The sequence below is a fragment of the Dipodomys merriami genome, unplaced genomic scaffold (genome assembly GCF_024711535.1).
Source record: "Dipodomys merriami isolate MVZ:Mamm:240054 unplaced genomic scaffold, mDipMer1.0.p SCAF_2, whole genome shotgun sequence".
Classification (NCBI taxonomy): domain Eukaryota; kingdom Metazoa; phylum Chordata; class Mammalia; order Rodentia; family Heteromyidae; genus Dipodomys; species Dipodomys merriami.
Genome location: NW_027203381.1, coordinates 19,106,194 through 19,128,084, shown reverse-complemented (window position 1 = coordinate 19,128,084; position 21,891 = coordinate 19,106,194). Strand labels below are relative to the sequence as shown.

At 48.9% G+C, this 21,891-nt stretch overlaps 1 protein-coding gene across 4 annotated transcripts in view; it reads left to right on the top strand.

Moving 5' to 3' along the window:
- Ctif (cap binding complex dependent translation initiation factor) overlaps positions 1–21,891 on the top strand; it is a 231,771-nt gene that overhangs the window by 19,889 nt on the left and 189,991 nt on the right. For all 4 annotated transcript variants that reach the window (XM_070029184.1, XM_070029186.1, XM_070029187.1 and 1 more), the window contains exon 2: positions 18,687–18,892. In XM_070029184.1, coding sequence (XP_069885285.1) covers positions 18,713–18,892 — 180 coding nt within the window. In that variant the 5' untranslated portion in view covers positions 18,687–18,712. The remainder of the gene's footprint in view (positions 1–18,686; positions 18,893–21,891) is intronic.

Below are 21,891 nucleotides of genomic sequence, written 5' to 3'. Positions count from 1 at the left end.
GTTCTCCAAGGTTGCATTGATGGCTACCTATGTCCTTTCCTGGCTTGCATACTCTGTGTGTGTGTGAGAGAGAGAGAGAGACAGAGACAGAGACAGAGACAGAGACAGAGAGAGACTCTTAAAAATTGTCATTCTAAAGGTGAGTTAATGTACAGGAAGGTTACACTTACATACGTCAGGTAATGAGTACATTTCTTTCTGGATAGTGTCACCCATTCCCTTGCCCCATACTCCAGTGATTATTTTTTCTTGCTTCAATGTCATAACTTCTTAGAGCTGACTCTGGAACTAAATAATATGACAGAAGTCTTCCTTTTTGTGTGTGCTGTTACTGGGGCTTGAACTCAGAACCTTGTGATCTTGCTTGGCTTTTTGTTCAAAGCTGGCACTCTTATCACTTGAGCCCTACTTCCACATATGGCTTTTTGTCAATTAATTGGAGATGAACGAGTCTCTCATTCATCTCTCATTCTCTCATTCTGTCCCTGCTGGCTGTTGAACATCAATCCTCACCTCTGAGTCTCTTGAGTAGGTAGGAGTATAGTTATGCACCTCCAGTACCTGGCTAGATTATAACATTTTTTAAAAGAGAGTTTAGCTTCATTTTTTAAAAGCATCTGGGTCCTATAAAAACAAACATTTTTAAACCCTGTGCATATGGTTTTGCATATGTTTTTCCCCCACTAAATTTCTGCCAGACTTAGTTATGCTCTATTTTGTTGGAGATTGCTGTTTGTGGTTTCTGGGGTTTGAACTCAGGGTCTCCCACCGGCTTGGCAAGTACTGTACATCTGAGGCACGCCTCCAGCTCTGTTGTGCTCTGTTTTAAGGTGTGTCTGAAAAGAGGAATGCATCAACATAGCCAATATATCTCTTCTGTGTTTTACTATAGGAAGTCTCAGTCTATGAAGCAGAGGGAATGGATGCCCTTGACAGTGTCATCCCCTCTTTATCCAACTCTTCCTCCTTTCTTCTCTTGGTGACTACAGTATATCCCCTCTGGAAGCTCAAATGCCACACGAGTGACACCTGTCGTCTGGCTGTAGGCCAGGTCCCATTTCACTGCTGCAGAACCCTTGTGCCTTGGGCATTTCAGACCATAGGCTCCTAAATCCAGCCGGTGATTCTTGTCTACATTCTCTATCATGATTGCTTTTCTTATCACCTAATTTATTCCTCAAGCCCATGGCCTGGGCCACACATTCCTTTAGCTCCAGCCTCTGCAGCAATCGCCCGAAGGAATGGTTGGCATTCCTTAGGTGGGGCTGCACCACTTGGTCTGGCCTCCACCTCGCCACAGGTGTGTCTGCCAACCCTAATCCGGTGTGAGCTCATCCTAATTTGCTTACATTGGCAGAGACCCTCATTCCACTAAGGTCACGTTCCCTGGGACCTGGGTTCTAGTCCCTCTTTTGTGGGGCACACTTGAGTCCCTGGCAGCCTGGGAGATGTCTATGGGAGGCGTGGTTCATGCTGGGTCACCTGGAGTTTCTTCAGCCTGGTATTTCAGGTGGGAGATGCTCTGGGCTGCCCTAGGAGGGCCTGGATCTTCAATACACACTTTGCCCTTCTGGGAACACTAATCGTTACACACTGGAGGATGGAGCAGGACATCCCCAGGAGCTTTCTTGATTCTTATTTCTATTTATATTATTTAAAAAATTACCTTTAAGTAGTTGTATAAAAGAGGTTCGATTCAACATGTTAGTTTTTGACTATAATAATGCATCTTGATCAGTGTCACCTTTTCCATCATTTTTCCCACCCCCCCTCTCGAGTTACCTGGTTCATTTTTCACATATGCGTACTGAATATTAGGCCGTATTCACCCAGTTATTCTCTCCACATTCGTTTGTCCCCCATCCTTCCCCATCTCTAGACAACACATGTGTCAGCTTCCTGGTATTCCTTTTGTTAAATTGTCAGCTAGCCTAAACCTTGCATATATCATTCTTTAGTCAATATGTGCACATATATGCATGTAACCCTGTGTCTGTTTTCATATATATTTCTAACGTAGATCCAACTATGACAGAAAACAGGTGTCCTTTGTCTCTCTGAACTGTACTTATTTCACTTAACATTATTTTTTCTGATGGATGAGTAAAATTCCAGTGTATGTGTATATATTCCAGTATGTGTATATGCTATATATTTTCTTGATCCAGTTGTCCATGGAAGGGCATCTGGGCTCTTTGCCTAACTGTGGTGAGCTGTGTAGCCGTGAGCATGGATGCACAAGTGTTCACAGATTTTCTTGAAAGACCTGGCTGTATATCCTAGCTTAGAAGAGGGCGAGTCTCCTTGCAGAGGCATGGTTTTTAGTTTCTGATGTTTTGGGTTATTGTTTCCCTTTGGCACACAACCCCGCACGTGCCCCGGGGCTCCACTGTTTCTGTCCCCTCTGTTGTTGAGCTGGCAGTCTGCTCCTGTTTTTCCCGTTAGAGGCAAGGGCCGTATGCTGCTGTTTTTCTGATGGCTCTGGAAGTTCATTGTTGCCCTGGGCCCCCTGACCCCTGTCTAGCCTTTGCCTGTATGCAGTTTCTGAATCAGCATTCCAGGTGGCAGAGGGGGATAGCATGACAGGCTGTAGTGCAGAGATCTGGGCCCTGTGGCCTGCAGGTGGGAGTAGCTTGGGTCTGGGGCTCCATATTTAGTCTGGAATCCACTGCCAGCTGCTGCTCTGAGCCACAACGATGCCAGAACGGGTGGGGCTCTGGCCCCTAGCCAGGGCAGCCAGGGCTGTTTGCAGCCCAGCTAGGAAGCGAGGCCTGTCCAGAGCTAGCCAAGCAGCAGAGAGAGAGAAGTGAGCAGAAGTCTTAGAGTTAGAAGCCTTAGAACGAGAATGACCATGGAGGTGAAGTCATGCAATGCTTCTTCCTACAGAGACCACGGTGGCCAGAGCAGTCCCTTGTCCAAGATCACACAGGTAGTGGTGTTGTTTGAGTCTTTAGATTTGAGTTTCTGGGCTCAAATTATCTGCCGTTATCAAAGCCATGACATTATCTTATCAGGCTCCCCATTCACATCCTGGCATTCCTGTGTTCCTCACATTGAAACCTGTGTTAGTTATTTACATCATTACATGAATGTCAGCCCCTCCCAGGGGAACCTGGGCAGTGACCAAAAAGTGAGAGTTGAACACAGATTTATAGGGTATGTTGTAAGATGTAGATGAATGGAAACAGGTGGAACTCAGAAAGAGAGGAGGCCCTGGGCCCTGCTCTCTGTCCCCAGTGCATCTCAGATGGCCACAGATGATGAACCTAGGCCCCTTTGTGGGTCCTCAGGTGCTATGCTTTCTGCTCTAGTCAGTGACTGCCTCCTAGCACTGGACCTGGCTGAGCAGGCTCAGCCTTTAGAAGAGGTGGGTACATGGCAGCCAGCCCTGTGGCCGGATACACAGGCCCTTTTGCCTGTGTGCTCTGTGTACCTCCGGTTGCTCATCTCTATGATGGACCCATCTTTTCTGACGAATGGAATACAATTAAAGGCTTGTCACCCAGTGTCGATTATCTGATGCTTATAGCTTTATCTGATCCACACAGCAAAGCTTGGGATGTGGGTGGGGCCAGTCCCCTTTGACAGATGTGGAAGCCGACAGTGTCTAGGAACGAGACGCAGCAGCCCTTGGATTCCCAGGCTGGGTTCTTGCCACTGCAGCCCTGCGATCATCTGTGGATTTCAGGAGCAGTTCTTCCTGGTCCCATTAGCCTAGATACCAGCGAGTAAGTTGCTGCAAAGCCCTCAGCTGCCAGGCGCCGTACTTCCCAGGGGTGGTTTAGAAGTCACCCTCCCCACATCCTGGCATCCAGCGTCTTGGCGCAGCCAGGAGCAGATGCAGTAGCTGGGCAGCAGCACAGTGTGGGTAAAAAGCTCACTTGTCGTGACTGAGTTAATGACTGACTCCAGCCTGCTGCATAGCCGGGCACTGTGGTTTCTGTGCCATGCATCTATTGCTTACCGTTATGAGCTCAGCAGTGGCCAGGCCTGCTGTATTTGTCTCCTAGGCCCCTGGGGAAAGAGAACAAAAGAGAGGCCGCCAAGCTTCAGGGCTTCCTCTCCTTCTGGAGAGCCTGCTGCTGCAGACGGGGAGTGGTAGCACTGATGTTCTCCAGGACCAGACACAGACAGGGCCGCAGCCAGGCTGGCTGACGGTAGCTCATGACCACAGCTCATGGCTTGTCATGGAGGAGCCAGCACCATTTGCAAGTGAGCACACAATTTCAAGTTCTCACTGTCCCTCCCACCTTGACCTCTTGGTGGCCAGAAAGCCTGGCAGTCTGGGCTTGCTGCTGGAGGGGCTCTACAGGGGGTCCTATAGCTCAGTGTGCCAGGGGCAGACATGCACAGAAAACACGGAGTAGTCAGTGGGGATTTCAGTACTGCTCTGGGCATGCTCTAAAAAACTCTAAGCCAGGGTGAGTATGTCGTGCATTTGAAAAAACTTGGCTATCTGAGTATGGAGGTGCCTGGATAGAATCCAGCTAGTCAGGTGGCAGAAGTTGAGAGGATCACAGATTGAGGCCAGTCCAGGCAAAAGAGAGCACCTCAAGCATGTGACAAGTGCCTGGAGTCTCAGCTATGCAGGAGGCCTTAAGGCAGGAGGATCAGGGCCTGAGGCCAGCCCTGCACAGAAATTCAAGACCATACGTGAAAAAGAAATAAAAGAAAAATAGGGCAAAGGCCGTGGCTGAAGTGGTGGAATGCCAGCCCACCAAGCATGAGGCCCAAGTTCAAACTTTAACACAATCAAAAAGAATTAAAAAAAAAAAAAAGGGTTGGAGGTCTAGCTCCAGTGATGAAGTGCCATTATTAGTAATATCAAGATATCAGTTATAACATATAATAATTATAGTTACACATTTTCAGCCCCAGGAAGTTTAAAAGGAATCGCTTTAAGTCCAGGTGGAATGTGAGACCCGGCACAGGAGAGGAGATCTTCGCTACAGTCTGGCTGGAACTTAGCTGCTTTGCACATGTGCGTTTATCGCCCCACAGTGAGAGTGTGGGCTTGGACCCTGCGCGAGGGGAGCGTAAGGCTGCAGCCCAGGTGGCGCCAGGCTGTGGTCAGCTGCAGCACTGCTGTGTCCTTGTGCTTCTGTGTGGCTGCTGATGGCATTTAGCTCCTGCCAGCTCCTCGCGGGCCGTCGCCGGCAGCCCCCGGACATGTGGCCGCCACGTACGTCATCAACGTACGCAAGCCAAGCTGGGCCCCAGTGATTCATTCAGGCTTTAATCTTAGCTACTCTAGAGGCTGAGAACTGAGGATTGTGGTTTGAAGCCAGCCTGGGCAGGAAAAGTCCATGAGATTCTTACCTCCAATAAAAACTACTACAAACATTAATGTAGAGCTGTGGCTCAGGTGGTAGAGTGCTAGCCTTGAGTAAAAGAAACTTAAGGACGGCATCCAGGCTCTGAGTTCAAGCTCTAGCACTGGTACCAAAAAACAAACAAAGCACCATGAAGTGTGCAAGCTGAGGACGCAGCAGAGCCAGAGAGATGGAAGAAGGCACAGCTTCTGAGGCCCTGATCACTTTGCTTGGTCAGATTCCATTTGCTAGAAGTAAGTCACTAGGAGATTACACAGCAAGGATAGTTAAAGACATCATAGAAAGCTGCTTGCCACAGCAGCATAGGACACAGGCTCCAAATGACTGTGATTTAAACAGCACACTCATTCCTTTCTTTCTCATGCCCCCACACACAGACAGCTTGGGATGACAGAAGCAAAGACTCGGTGGTCATAAGGGACCCAGACTCTTTCTGTCTTTCTGCTTTCCCACGCTTAATGCTTGATTTCTAGCCTCCACATTGTCTTGTAGCTCAAGAGAGCTGCAGGAGCTCTACCCATTACATCTGTATTGCAGGCAAGAGCGAGAAAGTGGTAAGCACAAGAAGCATGTGCCAACCGCATCTATGCTGTTTAAAGAGTTTCCTACACCCTCACTTCCCTTTATATCACATGGGCCGATCTTGTCTATGAAAGTGACTGGGAATGTAGTTTTTACCTGGACATGTTGTCTCCCCCAATGTGATAAAGATTCTGTTTGGAAGGAAGAAGTGAATGGGTATCATTGATTCAGCCAGAAGTGTCCCCTACTGCTATGGTTTCATAGACCAAAGGCATGAAGCCAAATCCAGCCTTCACTGCGCTGTGGGCTCTGCTCCTAGTCCCCACTCTCCAGGAGGAGCCGTATGGGTGGGATGAAGACCACGTGCTGAAGGGAGATGCTCAAGTTCAGTGTAGGAGGAAGCATTGGATGATGTGTGCCATAAACTGGCCTGTTAAATTTTCTCTCCCTTGCTCTAACCTCGCTGATCACCTACTCTGCATGGGGCACTAGGAATAGGAAAGAAAAAGACATCAGTGACAAGGAATCTAAGAGAAGTCAGAAATGTGAGGAGCTTAATGACCCCTTCACAGGTCACTCAGTAGAAAATGAGTCTAGGGAAGGAGGAATCTATAGGCTGGGACTTGAGGGATGAATAGGAGTTGGCTGGGCTGGGCCAGGCAGTAACCTGCAGATCCACAATGCTTTTGTAGTTCTGTTCTGAAGAAAGGCCTTGTAAGCTTAGCTGTTGTCTCTTCCCCAGCTTGATAGCATGGCTGATTCAGGTAAGAAGCCTCAGCAGTCAATACACAGGGCAGACCTCTACCTGCAGCAGGCCCTGGAGCTTTTTAGCACCTTCTGTTCCATTGCTCCTTTGCTTTTCCATCCCAGCCTTGGCTCCCATATCCTGCAGCCATGTCCTTCTTCCTCCAGTGAGTATATGCTAAGCTTGAGGCCCTGAAATGGTGGGCATGTGGTTTGGGAAGAAAAGGTGCCAGAGAATTGGGAGGTTCAAGGGTTTTAGGTGGACTCTAGAATTTGCTTGCTTGGTAACCTAAGGAACATCTCAAGGAACCTTTGGGTCAGGATGTCCTCCAAATCTAGGCCTCACTCACCCTGAGAGCCCAGGGTCTAGCACAGGATGCAGCAGGCCCTGAGCCGGTGGCACGTGTTTGCTGGGCTTTGTGGCAAAGACAGAGCTGGACTGGGATGAGCTCCGGAGAGCTTTTCTGAGCTCCAGCAGTGGCTCAGCAGCCCCAGCCCTGCCCTTGGCTTATCATTGCACGCCAGACTGCAGTGCTGGATTTTTGTTTTCCCCCGGAAGTCCACCCTCTCCCTCGGATGGCACAAGATGAGATGAGCCAATTCATCAGCTCTTACAGAACAACTAATTCTCCCCTTTCCGCTGGGTATTCCAGCCCTAGAGTAGCATCTCCCCCATCAGTGCCATTACCTGATGGCAGGGTATGGTATCATCCGGCTGAAATCAGAGAGGTCTTTTTGTGCCTCTTGGTGGCACAGATGCACTGCATCCATGGGCCACTGGTCCCCTTCGAGTTGGGCAGACACACTTCCATCTAGAGTACTGTCTTTTCAGGTTTCAGCCCTGCCTGCAGGGGCGAGCGTCTCAGGAGTACAGAACTACGGTCAGCCCTCCTAGCTAAGCCATAGGCCCATTCTTTATCCAGCTCTAGGAGAAGAAAAGGGGCTTTTGTGGGAGCAACAAGGCTCTGATCGTGTTAATCTGTGATCATGTCAAGGGGCCAGTGTTCCAATTCCAGGCTCACAAAAGAACTACGCGTTATCCCCCATCTTGAGTCAGTGCCCTGTAAGGCCGAGGTGCGGGCAGGATGCGCGGAGCCCATGGGGACACTCAGTATCTATTCACCAGTCTTTCGACCCCGTGGGCTCTGGAGGTGTGCATCCACCAAGATGACTGTCAAGGTCACGCTCTCGCTGCTGCGGAGCTCCTGAGGGCTCTCCCCGAGGGAGGACCGTGTGGGTTCTAGGAAATACCTGGCAGTCTCATCTGTTATCACGGCACAGTATTGTGAGAAGGCAGCCAGGGTAGCGGCCTGCAGGCATGGGAATGCGGTCTCAGGGCAGCTGGGGCCTCCCAGCTGTGTTCCACTCCCACGTGCGGGAGCTGGCCCCTGAGATGGTACTGAGATGAGGCCTCCCATCCCCCATCCTTGCAGCCTATTGAATCAAGATTGCATGCATGACTGGGCTAATCTCACTGTCTTAGAGACTTGGAAAGCCTGCTGGGTTATTTTTTTTTTATTGTCAGTTTTGTCTTTGTTTGTTTGTTTTTAATGGCAAAAAGATTTAAGACCAAGACCAAGCAGGCACTGGTGGTTCATGCCTGTAATCCTAGCTACCCAGGAAGCTGATCTGAAGATCTTGGTTCAAAACCAGCCCAGGCAGGAAAGCCCATGAGACTCTTAATTTCTAGTTAACCATGAAAAAGCCAGAAGTAAAGCCGTGACTTAAGTGGTAGAGCTCTAGCTTTGAGTGAAAAAGCTAAGACACAGTGCCCAGGACTTGAGTTCAAGCCCAGTATCAGTATGCATGCACACACATGCACGTGCAAACACACACACACACACACACACACACACACACACACACACACAAAGATGTAAGAACAGCTTAGAATGTTAATGTGTTGTGGCAGCCTGAGAGTTGAGGAAACAATTGGCAGGAATCTCCAGAAATCTGATTTGGGTCCACGCTCTTAGTTGGAGTGTGTCCTATCATTTCTGTGCTGGCATTTCCCACCTGTCGCATGAAGGAGTGGCTTGCTTATTTTAGGGGGGCTACAGGCATGTTCTTTTCACCACCTAACATGTCTTAAATCAAGACTTGTCTTCTATTGCAGGCTTAGAGGCACATGGCTGGCATGGCAGTGCCATCACTGCCTGAGCCTATGTCATTGGGGTCCTGTTTTTTATACTGCTGTGAACTCGGTGAATCTAAGTGTATTGTGGTTACCCACATCTTGAATATCATTGTCATTCAGTGTGTCTTCAGAGAGGTCACACCATGACACTGAAAGTTCTTACTGTGCAGAGAGCAAGGAAACCAACTTGATAGGAGGAGAACAAACATAAGTTGTTAGAGACAAGACTGCAATCTCACACTTTCTTGTAAAACAGTGAGCATCATCATGTACGCGAAGCCATGCTACTCCAGGTGAGAGAAATGGCAAATCCCTCAGAAGAGACAAGATGGCCTCTGAATCACCTGGGCCTAGTGACTGGTTGGTCTGTGTGCAGGGCCATTATGAAGGTATTATGGTATAGTTCTGTTGACAACATTTTCTTTTCTTTGTGGCTGATAAGTTAATAGTGGGTCTTACAATTGAGTACTTTCTATTGTCTCTTCTGATTCCAATATCTAGTATTACATTTGTATTTTTCTGACAATTAGAGCAAGCTAAGCTTGCTAAGCTACAAGTAACCTTGTTGGTGCCTCTTTTATGTGTGAGTGCGGCTCTACTGTGTCCCTGCAGGACTTGGATCATGAGCAGCCTCTCTTCCTCTCCTATTGTGAACACAGGCTTACAGAAGTGCTTATTAAGTAGATAAATGGATAGTGGATGGATAGTTAGATAGATGAATAAATGGATGGATCGTTGAGTAGGTATGTATATAGCTGGATAGATAGATGAGTGAGTGGTTGGATGGATGGATGGATGGTGGGTAGATAGATGGATAAATGGGTGAATGGATAGGTAGGTGGCTAGATGAGTAGGTGGATATGTAGATGAATTCATGAGTTGATAAGTATAGATGAGTGAGTGGGTTAGTGGGTGGGTGGATGGAAAGATAGATGGATGGTTAGGTAGGTAAGTGGGTGAATTGATGAGTAGGTGTGTATATAGATGGATGGATAGATGGATAGTAGATGAATAGGTAGTTGAGTCGATTAGTGGGTGGATGGATAGATGCATTGATGAATGGGTTGGTGTTGAATGGATAGACAGTAGATAGATAATGAATAGATGGTGTATGGGAGAGTGGGTAGGTGTAGAGAAGGGTGGATAGATGGGTAAATGGATGAATAAGTGGATGTATGGATGGATGGGTGATGGATGGTTGTGGTAGATAGAGCTATACCATAAGATGCATCCTCGTCTTTGATGAGACAACAAACTCCCTTAAAGGAAGGCACAAACAGTTCTCTCAGGTACAATGAAAGACCAGATCTCACACATTTTTTTTCAGCCTCATCTCTGATGTCCTTTACTCATTTGATCTTCCTTGATCCTCACAACTGCAGTTTTCTCCGGAGAGTTTGCCAAGCTGACCAGGTAGAAAGGTTCCAAGCCAAAGCAATGATCTTGGGCCTACCTATATACTATATTAATTGTTTAACTGAATTATTAAGATGTAAGTCATACATCATGCAACTGACATATTTAAAGTGCACAATTAACTGGTTTTCAATATAATGCAGATATATGCAAATATCACACCTTTGTCATCTCAAACGCATCCTGTACCCTTTGCCTTCTCTCCATCACAGTTCTAAGCCAGTCCTAGTAACTAGATTATTTTCTCTATTTATACAGAGTTGGGTTTTTAAAAAATCTTTCATAACTGGGGCTCTGAGCTCTACAAGGTTTAAGACATAGCTTGTGAATGCTTGTGGTCTGCACAGCTCAACTGTGCCATCGTTTCCTCCACAGGCCCTCCTATCCTCCACTGTCACTCTCCTGCTCATCCTGAGCTCTTGCGCCGGGAAGGCCAGTGATTCATTGGCTCGTGTCACAGGCAGTGAGACTGCAGTGTTGCAAGCATCCCAGGCTGGAGTTGGGATGCCTGGGGTTATCATCCTGCCCTGTCCAGCAGGACATCCTGTTCTAGGGTTTGCATCTGTGAGAGGAGGCCACAGTATGGCCTCGGCTGCCTGCAGCCCTTGATTATTAAGAGCTGGAAGAATGGTTCTAGGCCTCGCGCATTGTGCAGGACACAGACAGGCTACCTAGCAGGAGAGGGGCCTGCTACATACCTGCTGACTGAGCTGTCTGTCTAATGTGCCATCTTACCAGTCTGTTGATACCACAGGGGACAGAGCAGTGGTTCTCTGCTGGCCACTTTCTACATTCTGGGAATCTGTCATCATGCTCCCAAAGATTAATTGAATGTCCTTCCTTCCTTCATCCTCCTCCAACTTCCTCTTCCTCTTCCTCCTCTCTGCCTCTGTCTTTCTTTTTCTGGTACTGGTACTTGAACTCAGGGTCTTGTGCTTTTACTTGGCTTTTTTTTTTTTTTTTTTTTTTTTTTTTTGCCTGTAGCTGGTGCTCTTGAGCCATGTCTCCAATCTAGCGTTTTGATGGTTAGTTGAAGATGGAGTCTTATAAACTTTTCTGCCCATTCTGGCTTCAAACCATGATCCCCAGACTGAGTAGCTAGGATTGTAGACAGGAGCCACCAATAGCTGGCTTAATTAACAGAATTACCTGTGGTGAGCCCAGCCCTGGCTCCCACAGGACCAAAGGAAGGAGCAGATGGGTCTCTGTCTGTTAAGGGCTGTGGTTTAGCTAGCTCTTTACTTGACTCACACAGAGCTGAACTGGGGTATGATAAGGTATAATGGGAGCAGAGGACATCTCTGGCTTTACTCTTCCTGAGACACCAGGAGGGGTACCCCATGTTTGGACAGAACTTGGATGGGCACTGCATTCTGTGGTCCTTATCTTCTTGGTCAGAGCAGCCCAACCCCATCAGAGCGATGCCATCTTTCCACAGTAGCTTTGTGGCTATCATCTGCCGGGCTCAGTTGAGTCTTGCTCCGGAAGCCTTTCTTCCTTTGTGTAATGATCTTGCACGTTTCTGGTTTGGATTATCATATACTGTCACTGTTCTTCATTTATTTCCAAGTTCTTAGGGGGCACTTATCATTTGTATACCAATAGACTACTCCTTGCAGAGGATTCTCAAGCTCAGATGCTTATAAGAGGACTAGAGAAGGCAAATGTATAGGCAAGGGATGCAATGGGTGTGCTGACTGTGAGCAGTGGGGAGGCATTAGGGAAAGCCAGATTTGTGGAAAACTGCAGATTGAGTGCCTCTTTAAATGGGTCAGTGCTCTTTAGTTCTAACTGATAGTAACAGTATGGCAAGGTGGGCTAATGTTGCTAGTTCTTCATTTCTTTCTTTTTTTTTAAAGGAAAAGCCAAGCATGTGAATTTTTTATGTGCAATATTTTGATTTATAATGTTGCTTCAAATATTTAAAAAACCCGGTCAAGCAAAACGCATTATGATCCAAACTTGCCCCTTCCTCCCCCAAATAAGCCACAGCAATCTCTACCTGTGGCCATGCTTCTGTGGGTGATGAGGTATCATCCCAGGTGAGGGGCAGTGTACATGCCTGTGTGTACACAGGGGCCAAGGGCCCAGTGAGCAGCTATATCAGCTGTTCTGAGAGGCTTCTGTCAGCTGGGGTCAGGGTGACAGCCAGTAGATGAGTGGTATTGTCCTAGAAGAAGAGGAGGGGAGGACAAGCATTGCCATTCTCAAAAGTGAGCTGGGTGGGCTCCCATGGCTCACACCAGTAGTCTTAACTACTTTAGAAGCTGAAATCTGAGGATCGAGGTTCAAAGCTAGCCCAGACAGGAAGGCCCATGAAACTCTTTATTTCCAATTAACCACCACAAAGCTGGAAGTGCAGTTATGGCTCAAGTGGTGGAGTTAGGCTAGCCTTGAACAAAAGAGCTAAAGGACAGCACCCAGGCCCCGAGTTCAAGCCCTAGTACTGGCACACACACACACACACACACACACACACACACACACACACACAAAAGAATAAGCATGTAAAAAGTGAGTCAGCTCTACCTCCAGCACAGGGTTTTGATGACGAAGACCAGGATGAACAGATCTGCAAGGCTCTAACTCAGCTTCTCACAAGTGGCTCTGTGCTGTAGGGGCTCCAGCTGGGCTCTGGTTCAGGAAGCTGTTGCCAAGAGGGAGAGCGCTGATTGGGGATTTTGGTTACCCTGACAGAGATGCTGGAAATACAGTGTCACCTGAGAAAGTGTGCCCAGGATACTGGGGCCACCAACTTGAAGGAGCTTTCTGGCTTTAACCCAATCTCCTCTTCTGGGTGTATTACTGGGTTCAGGGCAGGACATGAATGGTCTCCCTGCCCAGCATGCTTTCAGTTTGTTTTCACTTAACCAACTGTCCAGATACATTTTTGAGAGCTGGTGATGGAGCCAGCTCATCTACCCCAGGGTCCAGAGAGGAGAGAGAATGGTCCCCATGAGTCCATGTGTCCTAAAAGGGATGAGGAGAGAGCCAGACTGGTGTCCACACAGGTCATGGAATGAGGGAAGGCTGAGATCTGCAGACAAGTGGCATTCAGAGATCACGATAACCAGTGGTAGCCAGAGTGGCCAAGGAGACCTTCCTAGAGGAATTGTTCCTGCAGGGGAGCTCCAAGGATAAGAGTGTGGGGTTTGGAGAAGTGGGGAGATAGGAGAGGGACACAGGGATGGTTGTGAAGCTAATGATGACTACAACCAATATATCCATGCTTTTGCTGCATACCTGGCTGAGCCAAGCATTTTTATCACACATCATCTCTCCCCAAGATACTCTGAGATGCATACATGGTCAGCCTGCCCCACACCACACAGCTGCAAGAAGCTAAGCCAGCAGGGGACCCAGAATCCCATCCCGGAATGGTCATAGTCCCTTGACTTCAGCCAGGGATGTGTCTGGCCAGTGATTCTCGAGCCTATGGCTCTGTCTGTTTCATCCATGGCCTCCATATCCCCTCGCATCTGTGGGGCACAGTGCGTAGCAGGTACTTAATACATCTTAGCCGGGATGAATTGTCTTGAGAAGGCTTCAGAAGACTGAGGGAAGAGTTGAGCCCCAGTTCCAGAGTGGGATGCTGGACCGCAGCGTCCTTTAGCTTTGATAAGTCGGCTTAGCAGCTCTAGGTGAGAGAGCTGAGGAAGCAGGCTCAAGAAGGAGTGATCCTCGGATCTCAGCCTCCTGAGTCTCTGGAGTAGGAGAGTGAGGGCTGAAAGATTAGAGGCCAGTCTGCTCCTGCTGAGCTGGGATGGAGACAGGTGTAGGAGGATCAAATCCTCAAGGACCTTACCATCTTGTCAAGACAAGAGGAAACCCCATAAAAATTTCAAGAGCAGAGAGAGGTTGGGTAACTGTGAAAGGGAGGGTGAGAAGATGCCAAGAGAGTGGACGGGTGATCAGTGCCAGCGGCCAGTGAGGTCCCTGTGGTGCCTGAGGCCCGAAGTGCAGACATCCAGGAATAACACAGGAAGTTCAACCTCAGAGCTCACCATGATGCCCTCCCTCCTGGTGTCCCTAGTGCAGCCACTGCAGCGGAGGTCTTCCTCCTCCTCCAGGAGAAACACTTGCTAATAGAGGCCTGGACTCTGAGGCAGTAGTTGTTGAGAGTAGGAGCCACACACCTTCATTCTCTTCCCTTTACCAATGCTCCCCCATCCCCCTCCCTCAGGGGGATCCTGCCCGGCTTGCAATCACCCCAGGGCCACTCCCAGGACCAAGCAGCAAGGTCCACATCCAGGCTCCATTAGCTTTCTCCATGATGCTCTGAAGGGACCATGGGCTTGGTCTAGGCCCCGCCTGGGATGGGGCTCACGGAGTGAGGTATAAGGGCTATGGGATGGCAAGGGTGTCTGCTGTCATCATTCCTGCCTGATATTAGTGGACTGTAGTTGCAGTCGCAGAGCTTAGTTTGTCACAGGAGGGGAAGCTGATTCTCAGTGGGGTTATCTACCATGGCAGGTTGTTGAGAGGCCTATATCTAAGCTGTGTCTCTAGCCAGAGGCATCTGACTAGCCTCAGCCTGACTCACCTCCGCCTGGTTATCCTCATCTGCACAGAATAGAGGCTGGGCTGTTCATGTGAGCTTGTGGTTACGTGGCATGGATCTCAGGAGTCCCTCCTGTGCTGATCCGGCCACATGGATGTATCTAAGTCTGAAGTTCAGTCTTGCAGGATTCTAGGCAGATGCTGAGATGTGCCTGACTTTGCAAGTCCAAGGTGGAAGTAGTGCCTGGCATCCACCAGAAGATGAAAGCCCAGCCTGGCCAAGTCCCAACTGTGCAAGCTCTGCCCTTGTCCTGAGTGAGCCAAGGAGGGGTGGTCCCCTCCTCCTCCTTCTGGGATAACGCACCATTATCCCTAGGTGGGGTATATGAACAATGGATGAAAGGGGTGGGGGAAAATAGCAAAGGGAAAAAGGTAGTTACAAGAAAGAAAGGATTGACAATATTATCCAGATCTGGGCTATAGCTCTCTAACCTACAAATGAACCTGGGAACTTGTTAGGAATGCAGAATTCACCGGGTTTACTGGCCATGCCTGTAATCTCAGCAATTAGGAGGCTGAGGCAGGATTTCATGTGCCAGGACACCAGCAAGACTTTGTCTCAAAACAAAAAGACAGAGAGACAGACAGGGAGAGACAGACACAGAGAAAAATGGGGGGAAAGGAAGGGAAGGAGGGGGTCTCAGGCCCTCCAACTCTGATCTATGGAATCTGACTCTGCATTTTGTTGGGGGGGTCGCATTTGGGGGGGGGTCGGTCATGGTGCTTGAACTCTGGAACTGGGTGCTGTCCCTGAGCTCTTTAGCTAAAGGCCAGTGCTCTACCACTTAAGCCATAGCACCACTTCCAGTTTTCTGGTGGTTAATTGGAGATCAGACTCTCACAGACTTCCCTGCCCAGACTGGCTTTGAACCATGATCCTCAGATCTCAGCCTCCTGAGTAGTTAGGATTATAGGTGTAGCTATCGGTGCTGGCTGACTCTGCATTTTAACAAGATGCCCTGTGACCCTTGTGTCATTGAAATATGGGAAGCCTCACCCTGGACCAGTGGATTTCAGCTGTTTTATCTTGCCTCACGAAAAAAACACAGACTGGGCAGGTGAAGCAAAAGTCTCAGAAACAGTAATTACACCTTCATTGTATGTTTCTATGTAGTGATACATTGTTTAATACCTAGATCATGACACACAACATCTGGTGTGCAGCCCACAAAGTCCCCCAACACCTGTAATTGGAAAAATACCCCATTAAATGTGTAACAAAGAATTAAACTGGAGGTGAAGTGGTGGCTAGTCAGGCATTTAGAGGATGACAGATGACCTTAACTTCTGGGACCATAAATGTTGTTCATTTCCAAGGTCACCCACCACCAGCACTGTACTGTTTCTGAACTTTCTCACTTCCCGGGGGTTGGGAACTAGAGGCTGTGGTCACAGATGTCTCCTTTCCTCTTTCCAAAGATGTCTGCTTGTCTCTGACAAACACTGCTGGGGCTGAGTCATCAGGCCAGCACTGAGCTGAGTGGAAGTAGATTGCAGGGGAGGGGAGGGGGGGGATGGTGTTCTGTCTGTGCAGGGTCTGGGGTGTGGGCTGGACAGGGGGAGGGAGTTGGCAGGCAGTGGGTTCCCATGGCTTTCTCAGTGTGGCCATGAGCATCTTCTCTCCTGGCAGCCTGACCTTTCTCCTCTCATAGGCTTTGCAGGTAGCATGGTAGTCCCTTGTCTGGGGGCTGCCTGGGAGCTGCCTGGCATCTGGCGAAGGAGAATTCTAGCCCTAGTTGTGTGCTCTGGATGCAGGTGATGCTAGAGGTCTGGGGAGGTAGTAAGGGGAGAGGAGGCAGAGGGAATGGGGTATAACAGACAACAGCTAGGGTTATGTGTGACAGGGCCAGCTGGAGCAAAGTGCTGGTGGGCTGGGGGAGGTGAGGAGAAGCCGGTGGGTGTGATGAGTGGAATTAAAGAAGAGTAAGGAGGACCTGCCAGGGAGGGGAGGGAATAGTTCAGGTGTTACCTAGATGCAGGGTTGCTACTCAGCTGGGATAGGGGGGAGCAGGTGAGGGGTCCCTAAGGCTGCTGATCTCAGGAACACCAAGCAAGCCTTCTATGTCACCCCCAGATCACTTGCAGTTGGCCTGGGATCCAAGGAAACTAAGTCCCTAGCTGCAACCCAAAGCCAAAAACCAAGCCAGGAACAAGTAGACCTTGAATCATCCCAGCTTCTGTGGGAGGTTCAGCAGGGTGCCGGGCTGGGTGGCTCACTCAATGCAGAGGGATGGAAGGGAAAACGCAGGAGGTCAGGATGCTTCCAGCAGGGCAGAGGCTGGCAGGCAGCCAAGAAGACACTGCTTCTGGTTTGCAGGTCATCCCAAGTCACCCCTGGGGATTGGAGGGGGAGGTGCTGCCCCTAATACCTGGCTGTTCTTAAAAGGATTGGCTAAATTTGTAGCTCCTAATGCCATTTGTCACTCGCTGGTGGGAAAAGATCCTGACGTGCCTGAGAGGCTCTGGCTATTGTCTCTGGGCCAGCGGGGCACCCCTTAGTGTAAGCCTTACCTTTTCCTCCAGATCTGCAGCCCCAAGGGCACTGTGAGCCTCTGGGCTCAGAGCCAGGCAGCACCAGCCGGTAGGGAAGAGACAGACACTGGGACCTAACGCCCTGTGCCCTGTGCTTTGTGCTGGCTTTCTAAGGAGGCTGGCCTGCAGGAAGCGGGTGGATGTTGGGGCTGGTGGAAGGAGGGGGCCAGCAGTGAGAGGGATGATGCCTTTCCATCAGGGAACAAGTGTGATTTTCATTTCTGGCTATAAAAATAGGCACCCAGGCACCCAGCGCTATAGTGGCAGCTGCTCCAGGGGGGAATGGCTGACATGGCTCCTGGCAGCACAGGCCTTTAACACACAGGTGCAGCCGCAGGAGGACAGTGTGGCTTTCCCTTTCCCCAAGCCCTGTGCTCTATTCATAGGCAAAGGGCCCCATGGTCCTCCTGCACCCTGGGCCTTCCCATCATGTGCTCATTTGTCTCTCCCCACCCCACCCCACCCCCGCCCAGCCTCACTCCTCACAGAGAAGTGCAGCCTCAGCACTTTTCCTGCTCCTGCTGTGGTTTTTGTTGTTGTTGTTCCTCCCCATCCATCACCTCGCAGGAAATAGGGGCAGGGCCGGAAATCAGGGATGTCTGTGGAGGCAAACACAAGTTCCTGGGTTGTACCTGAGAAAGCCCAGCAGAGTGGGCCAGATGCTCTGGGAGCCTGTATTACAGGCAGAATCTGGAATCCTTCAATCCCTCTGAAAACAACTTCCTTCCAGTTCCTGTCCATTCTGGGATGTACCTGTCAGGTGTGCCAGGGAGCCCTGGATAAGACCTGAAGTCTTTGAGGATTAATGGGCGTGGCCCTAGATTCTGACTGTCTTCGCAGGTGGCTCCTTTTCAGTCCTCTCTGGACATCAGCCTTATGGTTCCCATTCAGCTCAGGCTATCTGTCCAGCGTCAGGCATTGAACCTGCTCAAGACTGCCTTCCTGAACCTGCACTTAGTAGGGGAGTAACAAGAATCCACACGTGCACTCATACACACACACACACACATACACACACACACACACACACAGCACTCAGTGTATTAACTGCTTGTTAGGGTGGCACTGAGGAAGAACTGGGAGGTATCCTTTAGGTTCTAGTAGGCTATGGGAAGGTAGGAGTAAAAGACTGGTGGGCTGTGACTACTCACTTGGAGCCTTGCTCTGTGACCTTGAACATGTTGCTTGGTTTCTAAGACACTGGGCATGCACTCACCTAAACACTACACAGTCACCAGACTAGCTAGTTAGGCAGATCATCTGCATTCTCTGGCCTTAGTCTCTCTCTGTGCATGGTGAGAACCCAGCATATTCTTAGGCTAAAGATCAGCCTGTAGACCACTGACCTGTCTGACAATTGGTTGACCATGCTGGAGGTGAGAATATTTCATCTTGGCCTCCGGCAGTGTCTTATGGAGCCTGTCTGTCCTCTCTCCCCCCAGCCCACCCAGGCCCCTGAGCCAGAGGAATGGAGAACTCCTCAGCAGCGTCGGCCTCCTCAGAGGCAGGGAGCAGCCGCTCCCAGGAGATCGAGGAGCTAGAGCGCTTCATCGACAGCTACGTGCTGGAGTACCAGGTGCAGGGGCTGCTGACCGACAAGACAGAGGGCGATGGTGAGAGCCAAAGGACACAGTCTCACGTCTCCCAGGTGAGCCCTGACCCAGGGCCTTGGCGAGATCAAAGATGTGATACCAGGGATCCCAACTCCAGCAGAGTGTGGTCACCTGGCCCTAGCTGCCAAGATGTGGATGGCCCACTCTGCCTAGTACCCAGGATCCTAGAGGAGAGGCTTTGACATCCAGATAAGAAGCTACCCCCTGCCAATACCCACACATCAGCAGTGTGCTCTTTGACCCCTAAAGACCACCCATAGACCATCCTTACATGAGCAGCTGAGGCCTAGACAGACTCTTATGAGTCTTTGAAAAACACATTCATTGAGCACTTATCCTGTGCCCAGCCACTGTCCCTTCCCCTCCACAAGCTTACATTCTAGATGAACAGAGCTTATCATAATGCATCAATCATGTATGCGTTTTCTTTGACTTCCAATGCAGCCAGCAGTTACTGGTAGCTGAAGAATCGCATCTCTCAAGCCCCTCCCCACAGCTCCATATTCTGATCCATTCAGACACATGAAGCATTCTGACCAGAGCCTGAGGCAGGTCCCACCCCTTCTGGGTCAATCTGGCAGCACTGGCCTTTGATAGGAGGTAGCCTCAGTTGCAGGATTGTGTCCTGGGATGCAGAGTCACCCTGAGTAACGTATGAACATGTCTTGCATAGATCTTTATGAGTTTTCTCTGTGTGTGTGTGTGTGTGTGTGTGTGTGTGTGTGTTGTGTAGTATACATGTGCACATCCATCCTAGGCCTTGAATTCAGGGCCTGGGCACTATCCCTGAGTTTAATGTGCATAAGGCTCAGACCCTACCATTTGAGCTATAGTTCCACCTCTGGCTCTTTGGTAGTTGATTGGAGATAAGAGTCTCATGGACTTTCATGTCTGGGCTGGCTTCGAACTATGGTTCTTGGATCTCAGCTTCCTGAGTAGCTAGGATTATGAATATGAGCCACTGATGCCCAGCAACATGGATCTTTATCCTAAGGCTGTAGATATTTTCAAGAGTTAGTTTCAAATGTGTTTCTGGCTGCCTGTGTGACCTTGGATAAAGCTGTAAGGGTCAAAAGCTTAGTTTTATTTAGCAAATAGATATTATCCTGATGAGTTAGGAATGCTGGAAAGGAGGACTAGAGGTATAGAAGCTACAGAGAAGCAGGTGCCACAGTAGCAGGAAGGGTAGAGTGAGGAAATTAATCTCTTTAGGTTGACTTGGGTAAAGGGAGAGGAAATAGGTGAATTCATTCTTCTTTTTTTTTTTTGGTGAATTCATTCTTATTGTACTCTGGCAGCATCAGAGCTGATGTTCCTGGGAGCAGACTCCGTGGACATTCCCCTGGAGATAGCCTGTGCCCCCTGCCTTTTCTGTGATGTAGAACAGCAGCCCCGCCCTCCCCCCAGGGTCCTCTGGCTGAACTATGCAATTGCCAGAGGTGGAATCCAAGGAATTGTGAAACTTCACTCCAGAGAAAAACATTGCTAATAGTAGAATTCCTGTGTCCAAAGCAACCATTGGAGAGGAGGATAGTTTGGAAGCCAGGTATCTGCTGGCACTTCTCATCTGTCTGTAGGACAGCTGAGCTCACTGAGGGTAGAGAAGGTACTGCAATGCCTGCAGCCTTGCTCTGCACTTTTTCATTCTGCTCCTGGGATTGGGAGAGGGGACTCATGCTTGGATGCCCAGAATCAGGTTGTATAGGCCTCTGGAGAGGCTCTAACAGGGTATTTGTTATGATGCAGAAGTTGGGGAATGCTGCCCTTGTAGTATTAGAGTACAACCTTAAACTTCCTGCATGTACTGAAGTTTTCTGGGTGAATGCAGACAGCTAGTAGGATTCCGGGCCCACTCTTATGTGGGAGCTCAAGTCCTACCTCCTCTCTCTCTTGACCACAAACACATCTGGCCACAGACTCCAGAGGAAGGACAGCCAACTTGATTCCAGGCCGGGATTAGTTGTGTCTGCTTCAGACACTTCTTAAAAAAAAAAAAACAATAAAACTCTATTGACACAGCTTTGGTGGAAATAGTTCTGCTAAAGCACTTTGCTTGTTTTTATTTAATCAGATGACTGTTTTAAATGGAAAGCAAACACCACACACACACACACACACACACACACACACACACACACACACACACACACACACACACACACACACACACACACACACACACACACACACACACACACACACACACACACACACACACACACACAGAATGTCCTTATTTGTCTGTCATCTGTGGTGGTGGTGGTGGTGGAGCTTTGATGTTTCTGAGAGAAGAAAATAGTTAAGAATCTTGGAAACCTGAGCAAGCTTGGGGGAGTGGAGAAGAATGTTACTTCTCAGTTGGTAATGTCATTATTTGGCATCTGAGATATAAATGGCTGTGGATACCTAGGGAGAAAATGCCTCATGGTACTGTTCAGTGTGTTCCCTAGAGCCTGCCCTAGTCACAACTAGGAAGGAAACATGGATGGCAGGGGAAAGAAGGGCTGGAGGAAGGGAGTTGTGGCAGAGCTAACAGGCTCACCTTCTGATGCCCAGAAAGTAGACAGAAACAGAGGAAGAGGCCAGGGACAATCCTTTCAATGTCACGCACGCACCCGGCAATTCCCTTCCTCCAATAAGTTTCTACTAGCTTCTGTCCAATTATGAACTCATCAATGAACTAACTCATGGATCAGGTTCTCATGCTCATGACCCAGGCACTTCCCCAAAGTCACACTGATTGAGGACCAAGCCTTCAACACATGATCTTTCAGATACTTTATACCTAAACTACAACAGACAGATAAATTGATGGAGAAAAGATAGGTAGGTAGGTAGGTAGGTAGATAGATAGATAGGTAGGTAGGTAGATAGATAGATAGATAGATAGATAGATAGATAGATAGATAGATAGATAGATAGATAGATAACCAAAAGATAGCCAAAAGAATGTATGTGGTTTCCCAGCTCTTGTCCATTATCCTATCACCCTTTTTCTATGTTTAGGACTCTTTTTTTTTTTTTTTTTTTTGTC